Source organism: Scyliorhinus torazame, chromosome 5 (genome assembly GCF_047496885.1).
Source record: "Scyliorhinus torazame isolate Kashiwa2021f chromosome 5, sScyTor2.1, whole genome shotgun sequence".
In the NCBI taxonomy this organism is placed as follows: Eukaryota; Metazoa; Chordata; class Chondrichthyes; order Carcharhiniformes; family Scyliorhinidae; genus Scyliorhinus; species Scyliorhinus torazame.
Genome location: NC_092711.1, coordinates 80,818,630 through 80,839,956, shown reverse-complemented (window position 1 = coordinate 80,839,956; position 21,327 = coordinate 80,818,630). Strand labels below are relative to the sequence as shown.

The 21,327-nt window shown below is 45.3% G+C and overlaps 1 protein-coding gene and 1 long non-coding RNA gene across 5 annotated transcripts; both read left to right on the top strand.

The window, feature by feature from the left end:
* The first annotated feature begins 745 nt into the window (after positions 1-745).
* Positions 746-2,053, top strand: LOC140418613 (uncharacterized). Its single transcript, XR_011945167.1, has 2 exons — positions 746-1,653; positions 1,827-2,053. It is a non-coding gene; the product is annotated as an uncharacterized lncRNA (long non-coding RNA).
* Positions 2,054-6,863: 4,810 nt separating this feature from the next.
* Positions 6,864-19,654, top strand: LOC140418606 (uncharacterized). Of its 4 annotated transcripts, none has more exons than XM_072502138.1 (4): positions 6,864-6,948; positions 14,238-14,353; positions 16,093-17,074; positions 19,026-19,654. In XM_072502138.1, exons 3-4 carry the CDS (start codon positions 16,209-16,211, stop codon positions 19,063-19,065), a joined length of 906 nt encoding a protein of 301 aa, XP_072358239.1. In that variant the 5' UTR covers positions 6,864-6,948; positions 14,238-14,353; positions 16,093-16,208; the 3' UTR covers positions 19,066-19,654. The 4 variants fall into 4 exon arrangements, 2 of the variants coding, with proteins under 2 accessions (XP_072358239.1, XP_072358238.1); XM_072502137.1 differs by lacking the exon at positions 6,864-6,948 and adding an exon at positions 10,803-10,864; XR_011945163.1 differs by lacking the exons at positions 6,864-6,948; positions 16,093-17,074 and adding an exon at positions 10,803-10,864.
* Positions 19,655-21,327: the final 1,673 nt, after the last annotated feature.

The following is a 21,327-nucleotide window of genomic DNA, read 5'->3' as shown; positions in this document are numbered from 1 at the left end:
CACCAGTCAGCTCTCCCCCTCGAAGGGGAAAACGGTCTATGGACATCTGGGACTGTGGCTACTTTACTTACTTATTTTCTAAATCCAGATTCTACATCCCTCTTCACTTAAATTTTACTCCCTCTGATGGATGAAAATGAAAATCACTTATTGTCACAAGTAGGCTTCAAATGAAGTTACTGTGAAAAGCCCCTAGTCGCCACATTCCGGCACCTGTTCGGGGAGGCTGGTACAGGAATTGAACCGTGCTGCTGGCCTGCCTTGGTCTGCTTTCAAAGCCAGCGATTTAGCCCTGTGCTAAACCAGCCTGTTTAATCCTATCCTGATTGTTTTAAAGTCAGTTTCTCTATGGACGATTTAAAATGGCCCATTCTCCTGATCACTCAGTGTTGTTCTGTTTCTAGTAGCTGAGTGTATCTGGGACCCGTTCTACAGTGCAGGCTCACTCTGCATTTCACATGTCAGTTACTCCATATGTAACAAATTACATCTTTTCACTCACACCGGTATCCCAATATCATGTCACACTGATACAAGGCACTATTAACTGTTAGGTAAACTTTAAAAAGATCGGGGCGGAGGGGCAATGGTGTCTGTCTATAGATCTTGGCATATCTCCCTGCCGCCCCCCCCCTCCCCCCTCCCCCGTGGCTGCATGCGTTTCCTCCAGCATGGTGCCTGGTTTCTGTCCATAGTCCAATGATGTGCAGGTTAGGTGGATTGGCCATGCTAAATTGCCCCTTGGGGTGGGGTAGCAGGAAAAGGGCAGGGGATTGGGCATAGGTAAGATGGTCTTTCGAAGAGTCGGTGGTGACTTGAAGGCATCCTTCTTTGATTTTATGAGGAATCTCTGAGCGGCACTTTTCAAATCACTGGATGGGATTCTCAGTGAACCAACATCATTTGCTCAGAGAGAGGAAGTTTGTGTTGCAGCTGATTAGAAGCAGCGCAGATATTCTGCAGACACACACAGCCACACTTTCATACACCGAGAACCACAGACACACACACTAATACAGGAATACTTCCTGTCACAGAGGAAGAGTTTATTCATGAAGGCCCCGCCTTCTCAACCAGGCCCCTCACCTGAGGTGTGCTGACCCTCAGGTTAAATCACCTCCAGTCAGCTCTCTCTCTGTCAAAGGGAGAGCAGCCTATGGTCCTCTGGGATTTTTGCAACTTTTATTTCACATATACACAACAAATATAGATTCCTTTCAGGAACAAAAATCCAACAGGAAAAGTGATGCAACCGTGACTAACAAGAAAAGTTAAAGATTCCATGAGATCCATTAGAATTCAGCAAAGGAGGACCAAGAAACTGATGAGAGCAAACTGGCGAGAAACATAAAAACCAACTGGAAAAGCTTCTGCAGGAATGTGAAAAGGAAAAGATTAGCAAAGACCAATGTGGGTCCATTCCAGGCAGAGACAGGAGAGTTTAGAATGGGGAATGAGGAAATGGCAGAGAAACTAAACAATGTGTGTCTGTCTTCACAGAGGAAGACACAGAAATTGTCCCCAAAACACCAGAGAACCAAGGGACTGGCAGAGATTAGTATTGGTGAAGAAGTCGTACTGGAGAAATTAATGGGATTGAAAGTGAATAAATCCCCAAAAGCTGATGATCTACATCCCAGCGTGTTCAACGAGGTGGCTGGAGAGATCTCTATTTCTCATTCTAAATTCTCCTGACTCTATCTGGAACAGACAAACCTTTGTCTGAGCCAAACGTTTCCTTTTTATGTACCCACAGAAGCTTTAACAGTCAATCTCTATGTATTTTGCCAATTCACATTCTATTCTATTCTCCCTTTGTTTCTTAGTGTCTTGGTTGAAGAACTGAAGTAAATCCTCGGGAATGGATTATCACTTTGGACAGGTTCTGAGACAATTAAATTTTGACTTCCAGGACAGAGTAACTATAATCGTGGAGTGTGATTGTCGGTTATGTAAAAGGGGAAAGTTCTATTTTATAGTTTATGTGTAGGTTTCCAAGTTAAAGTAGCTTCTAGTTTGTTTGTTTGTTGTATTAAAACTCATAAAACTTGAAGTCCCGTCGTGTGATCCTTTAATTTGTTGACTGGGGATTTGAATTTTTTATAAGAAGTTGCTGAACTTTATGGGGGTCCAAATCCACAAGTTTTGTCTTCCTATTTGAGCCTTGGGCACCTTTCAGTCTCTATTGCTCGTGTCAATGACAGCCAGTTGATGGAGCTGAGGGCTGAATTTAGCTGAGAATTACGGGACCTGTGCCACATTGGGAAACTGCCATGGGCGTCGCTAATAGAGACAGGAAGGTGCTGGAGGACTGGCTGGGAACTGCACCACCAACCAATCGGGGTTCAGGGGCGAGAGTGACCGGTGCTGATGGTGATGTTACCCCCAGGGTTCAGTGCCCCCTTGTCCAAAGCGGGGAGTCATGGGAACAGGGTACAGAGGAGCCGAAGGGAAACCATTTGGGACCAGAACATTGTGAACATTCTGTTACTCTGGTTATCTTTGATCCTCAAGTAATTTTCTGTTAGTTTTTTTTAACCATGTTCTGTTTCGTCAATAATCTTTTAACAGGAAAATATTTGAATTTGTTGGACGTTTCCTGATTAAATCTGTTCACTTTCAGGAAAGTGGGTGAGAGGTTGACAGGCTCTTTAACAGAAAATGAGTCCCTCTAAGGTAATTGGCAAAGGAGCCAGAGGGGTAGAGGGGATTTGAATTTTCTTTTGACACAGTGTTTGAAAATGGGTTCAGGGAATCAATCGTGACTGACTAATTTATCAAGGTTCTCTGAGGAAGTAACAAGGGATGTCAATAAAGGGGAACCTGTAGATGTGCTTTGTCTGGATTTGCAGAAGGTATTTCCCAAGGTGCCACATCAAAGATTATTACACAAAATAAGAGCTCGTGGTTTGGGGGCAACATATCAGCATGGATAGAGGATTGGTTAGCGAACAGGAAGCAGCCAGTAGGTATAAATGGGTCATTTCTGGTTTGGTAAGATGTGACAAGCGGAATGTCACCAGGATCAGTGCTGGGCTCTCACCCATTTACAATCTGTATGAATGTGTTGGATGACGGGATTGAATGTCTGGTGGCTAAATTTTCTGATCCTTATAGACGGGTAGGAAAGTAATTTGTGAAGTGGATTTAATGAGTCTGCAAAGGACTACAAATAGGCTAAGTGAGTGGGCAAATGACAAATGGAGCATAACTTTGGAAAATGTGAATTGTCATCTTGTCAGGAAGTGTTAAGTAAAACTATTATTTAAATGGAGGGAGATTGCAGAACTCTGAGGTACAGAGGGATCCCGGTGCCCGATCCCAAGTTAGTCTGCAGGTGCAGCAAGTGATTCGGAAGGTCAGTGGAATATTTATTGCAAAGGAAATCTAATATAAATGTAGGGATGTTTTGCTGCAGTTGTATAGAGTCAGAGAGGTTTACAGCATGAAAACTGGCCCTTCGGGCCAACTTGTCCATGCCGCCCAGTTTTTACAACTGAGCTAGTCCAAATTGCCCGCATTTGGCCCATAACCCTCTATACCCAGCTTTCCCATAGAACTGTCTGATACTCGCAAGCCTCTGTGTGAAAAAAATTCCCCTCTGTACCCTTTTATATCTCTCCCCTCTCACCTTAAACCTATGCCCTCTAGTTCTAGACTCCTCTACCTTTGGGAAAAGATGTTGACTATCTACCTTATCTATGCCCCTCATTATTTTACAGACCTCTGTAAGATCACCCTTAAGCCTTCTATTCTCCAGGGAAAAAGGTCCTAGTCTATCCAGCCTCTCATAACTCAGACCATCAAGTCCTGGTCGCATCCGAGTAAATCTTTTCTGCGCTCTTTCCAGTTTAATAATATCCTTTCTATAATAGGACCAGAACTGTACACAGTACTCCAAATGTGGCCGTACCAATGTCTTGTACAAGTTCAGCCAGATGTCCCAACTCCTGTATTCAATGTTCTCACCAATGAAACCAAGTATGCCGAATGCCTTCTTCATCACCCTGTCCACCTCTGACTCCACTTTCAAGGAGTTATGAACCTGTACTCCTCGATCTCTTAGTTAATGGGAGGGAGTTGGGGAGAGTGAAAGAACAGAGTAGTTCCTGCCCCGATTCGATCAACCAAAATGTATCACCTCACATTTATCTAAATTTAATTCCCATCTGCCATTCATCGGCCCAATTGATCAAGTTCTGATGCAATCCTAAATAACATTCTTCACTGAATCTTGGTGTCATTTGCAAACTTACTAACCATGCCTCCTACATTCTCCTCCAAATCATTAATATAAATAACAAATAACAGTGGACCCAGCACTGATCCCTGAGGCACATCGCTGGTCACAGGCCTCCAGTTGGAAAAACAACCTTCTACAACTACCCTTTGGCTTCTGTCGCCAAGCCAATTTTGTATCCAATTGGCTACCTCATCCTGGATCCCGTGAGATTTAACCTTGTGCAACAACCTACCATGCAGTACCTTGTCAAAGGCCTTGATAAGGTCCGTGTGGACAAGGTCGACTGCACTGCTCTCATCTACCTTGTTGGATACCCCTTTAAAAAACTCAACCAAATTTGTGAGGCATGATTTTCCACTCACAAAGCCATGCTGGCTGTCCCTAATCAGTCCTTGCCTCTCTAAATGCCGGTTGATCCTGTCTCTCTGAATACCTTCCAACAACTTACCCACCACAGACGTGAGGCTCACCAGTCTGTAGTTCCCAGGCTTTTCCCTCTGGCCTTTCTTAAACAAAGGCACAACATTTGCTCCCCTCCAATCTTCAGGCGCCTCACCTGTGGCTGTCGACAATTCAAATATCTCTGCTAGGGAACCCGCAATTCCCCCCCTAGCCTCCCACAACGTCCTGGGATACATTTAATCAGTTTCCAGGGATTTACCTACCTGGATGTGCTTTAAGCTTGATCTAACCCCATTCCCCCACTCCACTTTGTGGGTAATCTGCGATCCCAAAACCAAATTTTAACAGTCCCAGCTCGCCATACCTTCCATACTGTCACTCCTAGCCTTGGCATCCAGGAATGGTTTTGAAAATGAAATGAAAATCGCTTATTGTCATGAGTAGGCTTCAATGAAGTTACTGTGAAAAGCCCCTAGTCGCCACATTCCGGCACCTGTTCGGGGAGGCTGGTACGGTAATTGAGCCTTGCTGCTGGCCCGCCTTGGTCTGCTTTAAAAGCCAGCGATTTAGCCCAGCGTGCTAAACCAGCCCCTTGGTTTTGCTAACCTGCCTGTGTATCTACACCTGAGGGGAACTGGATCTTTACTCCGTATCTAACCTCGTGTTGTACCTGTCCTGGGAGTGGTTGATGGGGTCAGTGGAGAGGCAGCTTTACTCTGTATCTAACTCTGTGTTGTACCTGTGCTGGGAGTTTTTGATGGGGTCAGTCTATAAGGAGATTTTTTTCTGAATCTAACCTCGTGCTGCACCTGGCCTGGGAGTGTTTGATGATAGAGTGTAACTGGAGCATTACTCTGTATCTAACTCTGTGTTGTACCTGTCCTGGGAGTGTTTGGTGGGGACAGTGCAGAGGAGGATATACATTGTATCTAACCTTGTGTTATACCTATTGCGGGAGTGTTTGATGGGGACAGCATTGAGGGAGATTTACTCTGTATCTAACACCATTTTGTGTCTGCCTTGGGAGTGTTTCATGGGGCAATGTAGAGGGAGCTGTGCTGTAACTGATTGGAGAATGGTTCAAGCTGGCACTTGGTACTCAGGTTTTCCAGTACAGACACCCTTCACTTTAAAAATAACATTTCATTCAGAGATAAGAGAAACCATCACCGGTACGTCCACTGTCGTCGTCCCCGTCCCCCCCCCCCCGTCCCGTCCCACCCGTCCCACAAACACACACACCCCGCAGGCCCAGAGGGACAGTGAGGGTCTTGAACATTGTTGTACAGTCTGATTGATATTTCATATGAGCCTTTTTCAGTTCCATAGAATCACTATGGTGCAGAAGGAGGCCATTTGGCCCATCAAGTCTGCACCAACCCTCCAATGCGGCACCCCACTCGGGACCACTCCTCCACCCTATCCCCGTAACCCCACCTAACCTTTGGCCACTCAGGGGAAATCTTTTAGAATGGCCAATCCACCTAACCTGTGCATCGTTGGACTGTGGAAGGAAACCGGAGCACCCGGAAGGAACCCACGCAGACACGGGGAGGAAATGCAAACTCTACACAGTCACCCAAGGCCGGAATCGAACCCCCCTCCCTCTGATCTCCAGTCAGCCTCTGTTCAAATGAAAAGAGCCCCAGTTTCTCTAATCTCTCCTGGTAACTAAAGCCTCTCTTCCCTGGGATCATCTCAGTGAATCTCTTCTACACCCTCTCCATGGCCTTGACATCCTTCCTGGTGTAAGATCCCCAAAACCTGATCTAATATTCCAACTGCAGCCTCACCAATGATTTGTCCAGGTTTATATGACCTCTGTCCTTTTGAACCCCACACCCAGAATTATAAAACCTTGGATCCCATGTGTTTTTTACACACTTTATCAACTTGTCCTCCCACATTTAAAAGTTTGTGTATCTGAAACTCCTTTTAGGGTTTTGGAGACATTAACATAACATGGCTGAAATACATTGACATCCAATGTCTGATATAATGTGTGTTATGGGAGAGAGAAGTTTAGTCTGAATTATAAACTCAAGCAGGCGCTTCACTGCAGACAGGTCACCGTGGAAACGCTGATAAGACATTCCTTCACTGCAGACAGGTCACCGTGGAAACGCTGATAAGACATTCCTTCACTGCAGAAAGGTCACCGTGGAAACGCTGATGAGACATTCCTTCACTGCAGACAGGTCACCGTGGAAACGCTGATGAGACATTCCATTCCACAGAATCGACTCATTGGAAACTAATCGGATCGGGGAGAGGACAGAGTTTGTCTGTTATCAAGTCTAAAGGTAACAGGGGCGTGGATGAGGTTTCAGCAGCAGTTGGGGTGGGAGTGGACACAGGTGACATTATGGAGATTGAAATATCTGGTATTAGTGATGGTGTGGATATGGGGTCAGAATCTCAACTTGGGGTCAGATCTGACACGGAGATTGTGCAGAGTGTGGTTCAGCCTCAGACAGTTCCCAGGGAGAGGGATGGACTCGGGAGTTAGGAAACGGAATTTGTAATGGTGACTGAAGACAATGGCTTTGATCTTCCCAATTTTTAATTGGAGGAAATTTCTGCTCATCCAGTACTGGATGTGGGATAAGCAGTTTGATAATTGAGTGACAGTGGAGGAATGGAGAGGGATGGGGGTGAGGTAGAGCTGGGTGTTGTCAGTGTACATGTGAAAACTAACACGGTGCTTTTGGATGATGTCACCTACTGGAAGCGTGTTGATGAGAAAATGGAGGGGCCGAGGATAGATCCTTGGGGGACACCGAGTACATGGAGTTGGAGAGGAAAGGGAGGTTTTGATGTGGTAGTTGCAATGATGGTGGGGTTAAATATTGTTTTAGGATGGGTGATGATGGTGCATTTAAAGATGAGCGACAGGACGAAGAGGGAGAACTATGAATAATATCACACAACATGCAGAAGGTGAATGGTCAGCAGTTTTGTGAGAATGTGGTTAAATAGTAATAATCAAACAATCTTTATTAGTGTCACAAGTAGGCTCACATTAACACTGCAATGAAGTTACTGTGAAAAGCCCCTAGTCACCACACTCCGGCGCCTGTTCGGGTACACAGAGGGAGAATTCAGAATGTCCAATTCACCTAACAAACACGTCTTTCGGGACTTGTGGGAGGAAACAGGAACAGCCTGGGAGCAGACACGGGGAGAACGTGCAGACTCTGCACAGACAGTGACCCAAGCCGGGAATTGAACCCAGGACCCTGGCGCAGGAGGCAGGTCTAACGGAGAAGATGAGCTCTGATGAAGATAGATGGTAGGAGAGAAACTGGAGAAAGAGGAGTTCAGAGCTCAGACCAGGTGGAACTTTCGAGACAGTTTGGCCCATTGGTAGAGAGGAAAGCAGCAGAGGCAGCTCATCAGATTGTCTCAATCTCAGTGAGAAAGAAGCTTCATGAACTCCACACACTTGAGGTGAGGATGGAGGAGACAGGGGAGAGGGAGAGACCTTCAAACAGAACTAACTTGTGATGGGATGTTAAAAGATTCAACACACTTGTGTTAAATAATTGACTTTTATCCAGAATATTATCCCTTATAACTGGGTTAGCGTTTATAAATATGAGTCCAACCCGAGTCCAATGAACATGCTTCAGTCCTGGATGTGATTAACAGCAAAATCCAATCACATCAGTTACTTGTGAACCCACTGGTGTCTCAGCAGGTTGCCTGAGTGAATGAATCCCTTTCCACACTGGGAGCAGGTGAATGGCCTCTCCCCAGTGTGAATCCGCTGGTGTAGAGTGAGTTGAGATAATCGTCTGAACCAAGTCCCACAGTCGGAGCACCTGAATAGTTTCTCGTCAGTGTGGACATGTTGACGGGACACCAGTTCCCGAAAACGTTTAAAGCACTTCCCGCATTTTCTGCATTTAAAAGGTCTCTCATCATTGTGAATCGGCTGTTGTGTCAGCAGTTGGGATGACTGAGTGAATCCATGCCCACACTCTGGACAAGTGAAAGGCTTCTCCCCAGTGTGAACTCACTGGTGCATCAACAGGCTGTATGACTGAATGAATCCACACCCACACTCGGGGCAGGTGACAGGCTTCTCCCCAGTGTGAATGTGTCGATGGATTGCCAGGTCAGATGGGTAATTGAACGCCTTGCCCCAGTCCCCATATTACCATGGTTTCTCCCTGCTGTGACTGCACTTGTGTTTTGACAGACCAGATGATCGGCTGAAGCTTCGTCCACACACAAAACACGTGTACGGTTTCTCCCGACTGTGAACTGTGCTTTTTCCTTCCATTTTCAAAATCTGATGATATTTAGGTTACGATCAGTTACACGACTGTCAGATTTTGATGTGGTGTTTGGTTGGAGTTTCCCAATTGCACATCCTTCCCTGCTGATACCCTGTGAAATTGAGTTAAAACAAACAAAAGGGAGAGAGAGATCCCACAAAAACACAAAGGCAGGTTGTGAAATGGAGCTGAATGAATCTGGTAACTTGTGGGGCCGGCACTGGGAAAGTGACTACGAAAACTGTTGAACCTTTTGTGAAAAGTGAACTAGTTTGTTAATGTCCTTCAGGGAAGGGAACCTGCCACCCGGTCTGAGCCCACACAAGATTCGGGCCTCTGCAAGAACACAAGAAATAGGAGCAGAAGTAGACCATTCGGCCCTTCGAACCTGCTCTGCCATTGAACACATTTGTGGCTGATCTCAGTCTTCAATTCCACTTTCCCGTTAGCTCTCCATGTCCTTTGACTTCCTGAGAGACCAAAAATCTCACCATCTCAGCCTTCAATATGTTCAGTGATGGTCACAGTAACTTCATTGCAATGTTAATGTAAGCTTACTTGTGACAATAATGATTATTATTAACATCCACAACCCTCTGGGCTAGAGAATTTAATATGAGAAACAGAGTGAGAGAAAGAGAGCGAGTAGTGGGGGAGAGAGAAAATCAAAAAGATTGATGGAAAGGGAGAGAGTGAGAAAGGAGTGAGGGTAACAGCAAGCAATGGCCCAACAACTGAATCACAATTTGACAGAATCTCCTGAACCCTTAACCTCCACCACCTGGATTGAGCAGGACAGCAGATGTATGTGAACATCACCACCTGCAAGTTCCTTTCCAAGACACACACTGTTGAACTTGTCTGACATCCAGTGCTGGATGAGCAGAACTTTCCTCCATTTAAATATTGACAAGACTGAACCCATTCCCTTTCATCCCTGCTACAAACTCCACTCCCTTGCCACCAATTCCATCCCTGTCCAATGTCTGAGGCTGAAGCGGACTGTTCACAACCATGGTGAAATATTTCACCACTAGATGAGCTCTTGACCACATATCCACACTGTCACCAAGATTGCCAATTTTCACCTCAGGAACACAGCTCGACTCCACCTTTGTCTCTGTTCATCTGCTGCAGAAACCATCATCCATTCTTCTGTTACCACTTAACCAAATTATTCCAACGCACTCGCAGCCGGACTGCAACATTAAACAACCCCCTCCATCCCATCCCAAACTCTGCTACCCATGTGCTTGCTCACACCAGCCCCTGTGCCCACTGATCTGCAAATGCTTCCTTTTAAAAGGCACACAGAAGTTTAAATTTCTCATTCTTTTACTCCATGGTAATGATCACCCTGATCACTGTAATCTCCTCCACACACACCCCTTTGAGATCGCTGCACTCATTTAATTCCAGCCACTTGAGAATTCCTGATTTTAATCTCTTCACCATTACTGAGTTGCCAAGGCCTCAATTTCAGGAATTTCCTCCTTAAAACTCTCCGACTCTCTGACTCAATTTCCTCCATTAAGATTCTCCTTAAAATCTAATATCTCCTCATGCGGCTCAGTGTCAATTGTTATTTTGTAACGTTTCTCTGAAAGTCTTAAGTTATATTCTGTTCAAGTCACAATATAAATTCGAATTATTGTCACTGCCCTCGGCATATATTCTGCCCCATAAATAAGAATTTGTAACTCAGAGGGAAAGTCTGTCATGAAGACACATTTCAAAAATGTTGCCCCCAACAATGATGGCGACTGAGCCTGCGCTCTGCTGCTCGTGCCCCAATAAATATGGTGGGTGCGCGTGCGCACTACTGCCAGTGAACCAAATAACGAGGGCGCATGCGCACCGCTGCCAGTCCCAAATAAAGATGGCGGGTGCACAGGCTCGTCTGTAACAAACCTGCAGCCTCCGCTTAGATCCCCAGGTACCGGTGGTTTATTTTGTCAGATGTTCAGTTTATATAACATGTTTACGAAGCGTGCCTAACAACCCGCATGATCCAGCTCTCCCTCCGTCCCGCCATTCCCACCTTCACGGATTGTGGATCCGAGAAAGAACTTTTTCTACGTCGCCATTAATCACAGTGCGCATGCTTCACTCGGCCCAGTCCCGCCCCTGATTCACTCCGATTGGCTGGAGGACTGGTCACTTCCGCCCCCCCCTCCAGGACCCGTCCACTCTTCTATTGATCGCGCGATGCTGTCAACCATTGTCCGGGCATTATGAGGGGTCAGGTGAGAGGTCAGTGTTGGGGGCGGGGTTTACAAATCCCGAGTGCGGCCCCAGAGCTGAACAATGAACATTCTCCACTCTCACTGTCCGCCACTTCCGGCTTCTCCACAAACAACCTCACAGAGACCAGGGGGGAGATACTGACCCAGTGACAATGTCACTTCATTAGTCACCCAGAGAGACAGGAAAATGTTCTGGGGACATTACATTAATAAAATCTGGAATTTAAAGTTAGTCTCAGTGATGGTGACTGAGGGTCCCTGAGAAAATCTCCAATGTCATTGGATTAGGTCAAAAAGGCAGAAAGTAGGAAACTAGTTAGTTTAAAGCCTGTTGTTGGGAAACTGTTGGAATCCATTATTGAGGAAGTAATAACTGGACATTTGGAGAGTCAAACTGCAATCCATCAGAGTCAGCGTGGTTTTGTGAAGGGTATATCGTGTTTGACTCATTTCTTGCAGTTCTTGGAAGATGTAACAAGCCAAGTGGATAATGGGGTCCTGTCGATGTATTTTGACTCCCAGAATACATTTGATAAAGTGTCACATAGAAGGTAATAATAAAGGTAAAATCCCACGGGGTTGAGAGATATTAGCTTGGATAGAGGATTGGCTAACCAACAGACAACAGAGAGTGGGGTTAGATTTATTGACACATGTACTGAAGAAAAATGTTTTTACCCAGAGGGTGGTGAGGGTCTGGAATGCACTACCTAGGAGGGTGGTAGAGACGGTTGTCTCACATCCTCTAAAAAAGCACCTGGATGAAGACTGGCACATCATAACATTAAAGGCTATGAGCCAAGTGCTGGCAAATGGGATTAGGTAGGTGGGTCAAGTTTATCATGTGTTAGTGCAAACTTGATGGACCGAAGGGCCTCTCCTGCACTGTGAAATAAATGAAATGAAAATTGCTTATTGTCACAAGTAGGCTTCAAATGAAGTTACTGTGAAAAGACCCTAGTCGCCACATTCTGGCGCTTGTTCGGGGAGGCTGGTACGGAAATTGAACCGTGCTGCTGGCCTGCTCAGTGTGCTAAACCGGCCCCTCTGTGTTGCTGATGATACAAAGTTCGGTGGCATCACAGACAGCATAGATGATTGCATTATATTGCAAGAAGATATTGACAGACAAGGTCAATGGGCAAGATTGTGGTAATGTAAACATGTGTGAGGTTATCTGTTTGGAACCAAAAAAGGATAGAACTGAGTACTTTCTAAATGGAAAGATGTTAAGTATAGTGGATGTCCAAAGAGATTTGGGGTTCATAGAATCTATGGCACGGAGACCGGCCCTTCAGCCCAAACCGGTCCATGCCAACCAAAAAGCTCATCTAGGTCAATCCCATTTGCCTGCATTTGGCCCATATCCCTCTGAACCTTTCCGAACCATGTATCTGTCCAAATGCCTTTACAATCTTGTCAATGTCCCTGCCTCAACTACTTCCTCCGGCAGCTCATTCCGTACCATCCTCTGTGTAAAACCATTGCTCCTTAGGTTCCCATTAATTCTTTCCCCTCTGAACTTAAACCAAAGCCCTCTAGTTCTCGATTCCCCAACCCTGAGAAAAAGACTGAGTGTATTCACCCTGTCCACGCCTCTCATGATCTTATACATCTCGATAAGATCACCCCTCAGTCTCCTACGCTCCAAAGATAAAGGTCCTGGCCTGTCCAATCTCTCCCTATAACTCAGTCCCTTGAGTCCTGGCAACATCCTTGTAAATCTCTTCTTCACTCTCTCCAGTTTAATAACATCTTTCCCATAGCAAAGCAGCCAAAACTGAACACAATACTCCAGGTGCGACCTCACCAACGTCCTGTACAACTGCAACATAACTTCCCAACTTTTATACTCAGTGCCCTGACTGATGAAGGTCAGCACGCCAAAAGCCTTCTTCAGAGAATTTATAGTGCAGAAGGAGGCTATTCGGCCCATCTAGCCTGCACCGGCCCTTACAAAAAGCACCCTACTCAAGCCCACTTATCTACCCTATCCCCGTAACCCAGTAACTCCCACTTAACCTTTTTTTTTGGACACTAAGGGCAATTTAGCAAGGCCAGTCCACCGAACCCGCACATCTTTAGACTGTGGGAGGAAACCAGGGAACACACGCAGACACGGGGAGAACGTGCGTACTCCGCACAGACAGTGAACCAGCTGGGAATCGAACGGGGGTCCCTGGAGCTGTGAAGCAACTGTGCTAACCACTGTGCTACCGTGCTGCCCTATCTACCTGTGACTCCACCTTTAGAGAACCGTGCAACTGAACTCCAAGATCCTTCTGTTCCATGATACACCCTCAGGCCTTACCATTCACTGTGAAAGTCCGACCTTGATTTCTGAAATGCAACTCCTCACACTGATCTGTATTGAATTCCATTTGCCATTTCTCGGCCCACTTCCCCAGCTGATCAAGTGCCTGCTGCAATTTTTGATAACCTTCCTCACTGCCGCCAAGACCACCTATTTTAGTGTCATCTGCAAACTTACTGATCATGTCTTGTACACTCTCATCCAAATCGTTGATTATAGATATAAACAGCAATCTCCTAGTTACTGATCTCCGAGTTACTCCCTATTTAGTTAATTACTCAAGTTTGTCAAATTTAGAACAGATTCCCAATCAGCCAATCAGCTTTACTCTGAGGTAAGTTATTTATATTTACTGTTCAAAGCTTCTCCTCCCCGGATTCGGGCCAAATCCGCTCCCTGCCGAATAGGCCGTGAATCCCTGAGGTAAGTTATTTATATTTACTGTTCCGAAGCTGCTCCTGCCTGAGTTCGCACCAACTCCACTCCCTGCGTTGGTGAGATTCATACCTGGGTGTCTGGAAAATCGTTAGGACAGTAACTGTCCTGTAAGGTAATGAGTCATTTTGCTTCCCAATTGGCCGAGGAAGGCAGTGTGTCACAAGGATGGATGTGTTGACCGATTAATGGCTGGAGGATGGGGGCAGGTCATGTGATCAAACCTCCAGGAATACATTTAATCAAAGTTGGCGAGGAGAGAATGTTGTGAATTTCTATCCTAAACTGACAGTGAGGTTTCTGTAAATTTACAGGATACTGGAAGTAGAGGTTTAACAGACGGGAACTGCAAACCAAACGTCACATCGCGATCTGACAGAGTCACTTGATTCATTAGAAACTGAATTTCAGCAGCATCTGGGTGTGGAAGGTAAAAGGTTTGTCTGTTCTGTCTGTGAGGGAAGATTTCAGGTCTCAGTGTGACTGGAAAAGCCCCGAGATTCAGAAACCCTGGTTCGACGAAACCTGGAGAACTGTGTTCAGTTCTGGGCAATAAACCTGAGGAAGGATAGAATGGCCTCGGGGGGAGTGTAGCTCAGATTTACCTGAGTGATATCTGAACCCCCTGGGGTTAAATTACAAAACTAGATTACACAAAGGAGTCAGAGACATGATGGCACAGAGAAGGGCATTCGGCCCATTGAGTCCATGCTAGCTCTCTGGAGCAATCCAGTCAGTGCCATTCTCCTGCTCTATCCCTGTATCCTCGCAGGTTTATTTCCCTCAGATGTCTATCCAATTTCCTTTTGAAATCAAATCGTTCATTGTGTCTATTTTCAAACTCCCTCATAGGCAGCAAGTTTCAGGTCATTGCCACTCGCTGTGTAAAAACATAAATCTCATATCACCTCATATCTCCCGTACCTTTGACATACAATCTAAGAACAGGCCACTCGGCCCCTCGAGCCTGCTCAGCATTGATTAAGATTGCAGCTGATCTCATTCTAACGTTAACTCCACATTCCTGTCTACCCCTGATGACCTTTCACCTCCTTGCTCATCAAGAATCTATCCAGCTCTGCCTTAAAAATATTCAAGGACTCTGCTTCCACTGCCTTTTAAGGACGCGAGTTCCAAAGTCTTCCAACCCTCAAGAGAATACAAAATCCTCATCTCCATCTGAAATGGGTGACCCCTTATTTTGCAACAGTGGTGCCCTCGTTCTCGATTCCCCCACAAGAGGAAACATCCTCTCCACATCCACCCTGTCAAAACCCCTCAGGATCTTATATAGTTCAATCCAGGTTTTACCCAAAACTTTACATCTTTGTCCCTAGTTCTTGGACGATCAGTGAATGGAAACAGAGTTTCTTTGTACACCTGATAGAAATCTGGCATAATCTTGAGTTCCTGAATCAAATCTCCCCTCAACTTCCTTTGCTGGAACCATTCTGGTAAATCTCCTCTGCACCTTCTCCAAGAACCTTCAGATCCTTGCTGAAAAGTGATGACCAGAGCTTTATAAAGATTCATCGAATAGAATTGGAATCATAGAATTCCTACAGTGCAGGAGGCCACTCAGCCCATCGAGTCTGCACTGATTCTCTGAAAGGGCACCCTGCCTCGGCCCACACTCCTACCCTGTCCCTGTAACCCCATAGCCCCACCTAACCTGCACATCCCTGGACACTAAGGAGCAATTTATCAAGGCCAATCCACCTAACTTTCCCTTCATTGGACTGTTAGAGGAAACCTGAGCACCGGGTGGAAACCCACGCAGACACTGGGAGGAAGTGCGGACCCCATACAGACAGTCACCAAGGCCGGAATTGAACCCGGGTCCCTGGCGCTGAGAGGCAGCAGTGCTAATCACCATGCCACCAGAAGCATAGTTTTGATGTCAATATTACTGTTTATGAAGCTCAAGGTCGAATTTGCGTTGTCAACTATTCTCTTTAGTATGACTTGTAGATATACAAAATCCCTCTTCACCTCTTTCTCTCTCCTCCCAAAGAGGCCAGTTAGGTTTTTATGACAATCCAGCAGTTTTCATGGTCACTTTTTCCCAGTGCCGGCCCCACAAATGACCAGATTCATTCAGCTCAATTTCACAACCTGCCTTTGTGTTTTTGTGGGTTCTCTCACTCCCTATTTTCTGTTTTGAATCAGTTTCACAGGGTGTTCGAAGGGGAGGCTTCAAAGTCCGGAAACTCAAACCAAGCATCACATCAGGATCTGACAGAATCCTCAATTTATCATATCCTGAATATCATCGTACTTTGAACATGGAAGGAAAAAGCATCGTTCACAGTGCGGGGAAACCGTACACGTGTTGTGTGTGTGGACGGGGATTCAGTCGATCATCAGACCTCACAAGCCACAAATGCAGTCACACAGAGGAGAAACCGTGGAAATGTGCGGACTGTGGGAAAGGATTCACTTACCCATCCCAGCTGGAAACTCATCGACGCAGTCACACTGGGGAGAGACCATTCACCTGCTCCAAGTGTGGGAAGGGATTCACTCGGTCATCCGCTCTGTCCAGACACCAGCAAATTCACACTGGGGAGAGACCATTCACCTGCCCCAAGTGTGGGAAGGGATTCACTCAGTCATCCGCTCTGTCCAGACACCAGCAAATTCACACTGGGGAGAGACCATTCACCTGCCCAGAGTGTGAGAAGGGATTCAGTGATTCATCCAACCTGCAGAATCACCAGCGAATTCACACTGGGAAGAGGCCGTTCACCTGCTCAGAGTGTGGGAAGGGATTTGCTATTTTAGCCCACTTGCTGAGACACCAGAAAGTTCACACTGATGAGAGACCGTTTAAATGTCCAGACTGCGGGACGTGCTATAAAAGTTCTGGGGATCTGATGAGCCATCAACGTGTTCACACTGACGAGAGACCGTTCAGGTGCTCTCACTGCGGGACTGGGTTCAGACGATCATATCACCTCACTGTACATCAGCGAATTCACACTGAGGAGAGGCCATTCACCTGCGCCGAGTGTGGGAAGGGATTCACTCAGTCATCCGCTCTGTCCACACACCAGCGAGTTCACACTGGGGAGAGACCATTCACCTGCTCAGAGTGTGGGAAGGGATTCACTACTTCACCCAACCTGCTGAGACACCAACGAGGCCACAAGTAACCACAGTGATTGGATTTTGCTGTTCCTCACATTCAGGACTGAACCATATTCATTTGGGTCTCTTTCTGCTGATAACAAACTCCAGCCCATTTATAGGGGCTAATATTCTGGCTGAAAGTCAAGTAAATTGACTGAAGACCATAAGACATAGGAGCGGAAGTAAGGCCATTCGGCCCATCGAGTCCACTCCACCATTCAATCATGGCTGATTTCAACTCCATTTACCTGCTCTCTCTCCATAGCCCTTAATTCCTTGAGAAATCAAGAATTTATCAACTTCTGTCTTAAAGACACTCAACGTCCCGGCCTCCACCGCCCTCTGTGGAAATGAATTCCACAGACCCACCACTCTCTGGCTGAAGAAATTTCTCCTCATCTCTGTTCTAAAGTGACTCCCTTTTATTCTAAGGCTGTGCCCCCGGGTCCTAGTCTCCCCTGCTAATGGAAACAACTTCCCTACATCCACCCTATCTAAGCCATTCATTATCTTGTAAGTTTCTATTAGATCTCCCCTCAACCTCTTAAACTCCAATGAATATAATCCCAGGATCCTCAGACGTTCATCGTATGTTAGACCTACCATTCCTGGGATCATCTGTGTGAATCTCCGCTGCACCCGCTCCAGTGCCAGTATGTCCTTCCTGAGGTGTGGGGCCCAAAATTGCTCACAGTATTCTAAATGGGGCCTAACTAATGCTTTATAAAGCTTCAGAAGTACATCCCTGCCTTTATATTCCAAGCCTCTTGAGATAAATGACAACATTCCTTGCCCAGTGAAGCAGTAGAGGCTCCTTCATTAAATGTTTTTAAGATAAAGATAGATAGTTTTTTGAAGAATAAAGGGATTAAGGGTTATGGTGTTCGGGCCGGAAAGTGGAGCTGAGTCCACAAAAGATCAGCCATGATCTCATTGAATGGTGGAGCAGGCTCGAGGGGCCAGATGGCCTACTCCTGCTCCTAGTTCTTATGTTCTTAAAACCCTGCTGATATTAGATCCGAGGGTGTCCAACAACCCAAATGGGTAAATTGGAACTCCGGGTAACTTGAAAGTGCCTTGGGAATGTATGCTGGCACAGTCTACAGCCGCGTAACTCTGTATTTAAACCGATGCTGTGCCTGCACCGTAAGCGTTTGACTGCGACAGTGTACAGGCAGTTTCAATTTTCCAATTTCCGTTCTGTATAGTGCTGCAATGGATCAGAGTGTTGCTCTTTACAAGAACCTGCCATGTGAATTTGACGAATAATCATATGAGAGAGTTCAGAGAGGTTCTTCTGGCTGTGTGGTCATTCTGCCTCTGCATTTTCTGATAAAATCATGTGAAAGTGATGGGCCGCCATGATCCAGCAGTGTGTGTGTGCGCGAGGGAGGGAGGCGGGGGGGGGGGGGGGGCGCTTTACTAGGGAAACTAGAGAGCTGGGGAGGAACCGTAGGAAAAGAAATACAAAGAATTTGAAGTTAATTAATGTAACACTTTATTGCCAAATTCATACAGAGTATGTTCGGGAGAACGTCTGTTTCAAACTTTCACAAAGAGGATACAACAGCTTAGAAAGTAATTGAGAAATGAACACATGGGCTCTGAGCGGCCAGCACTATCTACACCTGTAACATACCAGGGAGCACATATAACTGCGACATAAAAAGAAGAAACATCTGAGCACAGGAGTGAGAACAGCTATTTATTAGCACATTAACTGAAACTAAAGTGAAAATCTAAGTTACGTTAACGGTATAACGATAACTCCCTCCCCAATACCAAAGTGGGTGAATCTGCACCCCATGGACTGTTAACGGATCAAGAAGATGGTTCACCACCACCTTCTCAAGGGCAATTATGGTTGGGCAACAAATGGTGGCCTTGCCAGCAAAACCGACATGCCGTAAAAATGAACAACAAAACAAAATCACGCAAGAGGTCCAATTCATGATTCTTTTCAACTACAGATTACGAATCCAAACAGTCGCTTGGTCACACCGGACTTGAATATTGCTGAAAACACAGGTATGATTCCGAATATTCTGGATGTGCAAAATGGAAAACTTCAGCAGGATGTTTCTCTCTTCACAAAAAAACCTGGCATCATAAAATAAAAACCGCTTTCTTTAAGAGTGATCAAGAGAATATGTTTATTATTGTAATCCAGAGGTGCCTATAAACACTGAGGAAAATGAACGGCGGCCGAACGTCAACTGATCACTCAATCTGTATGAAAAATAATAGAATGAAGCAGATATTTAATGATCCGTTGCAGTTATCTAATTTCTTTTTAAATGAAACTTGTAGAAATGTGGACAGATGGTAGAGTGAATGGATTGAACCTTCTCACCTTCACCAGAGTGACTGCTGTGCTATAGCATATGCTGAAGACAAACAGGGTGATGAATGTGGAAGCGGTTGTCCCGATATTACCATTATCATCCCCGTCGTCTTCAATCCAGATGTGGCCTGTAATGTCTACGGAGATGGGAAAGTGGAAATGTATTTCAGTCGGTTATAATCCAAATGTTGTTCTACTTCCTCTTTTAGTTTCCTTAAGATGCAATTTGTTCTATAATTAAACTTTCAAACGGTATCAACATGCTAAGTTAATCTCTCTTATCAATACATACCTAATACTTAACACCGCTGTATTCTATAAATATGTTCTGTTATGATCCTAGATCAGACCACCAGGGTTTTGGTATGATTCGGTTTAAAGTTTGCAAAGTTTCTTATCCCATGTACACCCCAAGCCATAAAAACCCACAGTCTTTGCACAAACAAATTAAGCATCACTCCACAAAGTCAAAGAAGTGTGGTTATTTGCAATACCTATCTTAATCAAAAACATTCAGAATCAACACATGGCACATTTGAATTAACAGGTAATCTGCAGTCGAACACATAAAATTGCACAATGCATGGTCGGTGCGACGAACATAGATTCCACAGAACCCTGCACAACACAGCCAGGCGGCCTTATTAATTATGTGTTACACAATACTGGTTCACAATACTGGTTCACACTATCTCCCCTCAAGAGGGAAATCGAGCATTCTCTTCCAAATATCGAACCTCTGAATTGCCTTTAAAAATCGCTCCTTCTAATGATAGTAATCTTTATTATTGGCACAAGTAGGCTCGCATTAACACTGCAATGAAGTTACTGTGTAAATCCCTCGGACTGCTTCCACGACTTCTCACCTGACAGGTTTTCAATCGCACTTCTTGCGACAACGTTCCCCTGGATTCCTGAGGCTAAACTCCAGCACCAACTCTCAGCCAGATATAGAAGATCGCCATGTTTCCAAAGGGTAACCGTTGGCTTCTCGACGCGCATCAGGAAGCCACCACACATCTGCTGCCTTTTCAGCTCTCCAGGTCTTCTCCCGAGCTATGCATCCTGGGAACTGGCGGAGGTCCCTCAACATCGACCACCTGCTCGGCCATTAAATGAGATCATGGTCGATCTGACTCTATCCTCACCCCCATATTCCTGCCTCATCCAATAAACGTATTACTCCTTGCTTCTCAAGAATCTATCTATCTTTGTATCAAAGACATTCAAAGACTACGTTTCTATCGGCTTTTGAGGCAGTGAGTACCAAAGACTCACGATTTTCTGAGAGACAAAACAATCCCCCTCACCTCTACCTGAAATTGGCGACCTCTTATATCTGAACAGTGACCTTCATTCCCGATTGTCCCAGAAGAGTAAATATCCTTTCCACATCGACCATGTCAAGCCACCTCAGGATTATATGTGTTTCAATTAACTTGTTTCTTATGCTTTTAATCTCCAGTGCATATAACATTAGCGTATATAAACTTTCATCATAAAATGACCGGTGGTATTCATGGTAGTCTCTGGCAAACATTGCTTCTATAGAACTTACATCCTTCCTTCAGCAAGGAGCGGGGTTGGCATAGTCGTATTGTCACTGGGCTAGGAAACCAGGAATGTGATCTGCGGTCCCAGGTTCGAATCCCACCATGACAGGTGGTGAAATTTGAATTGAATAAAAATATGAAATTAAAAGTCTAGTTATGACCATGAACCGATTCTAGGGAAGGATAACTCCCGTCCTTATACAAAGGATTGTGCGCAATTGATCTCACAAATGCTCTGTAAAACTGATGCTTCGCCTCGCTACTTTTCTATTCAATTACCCACATGATATTATATTTGTTTTTTTCCGATTACTCGCTGTAACTGCATACTAACAGTTTGCATTTCATACTCGAAGAAAAACAGAAATCTCTGTT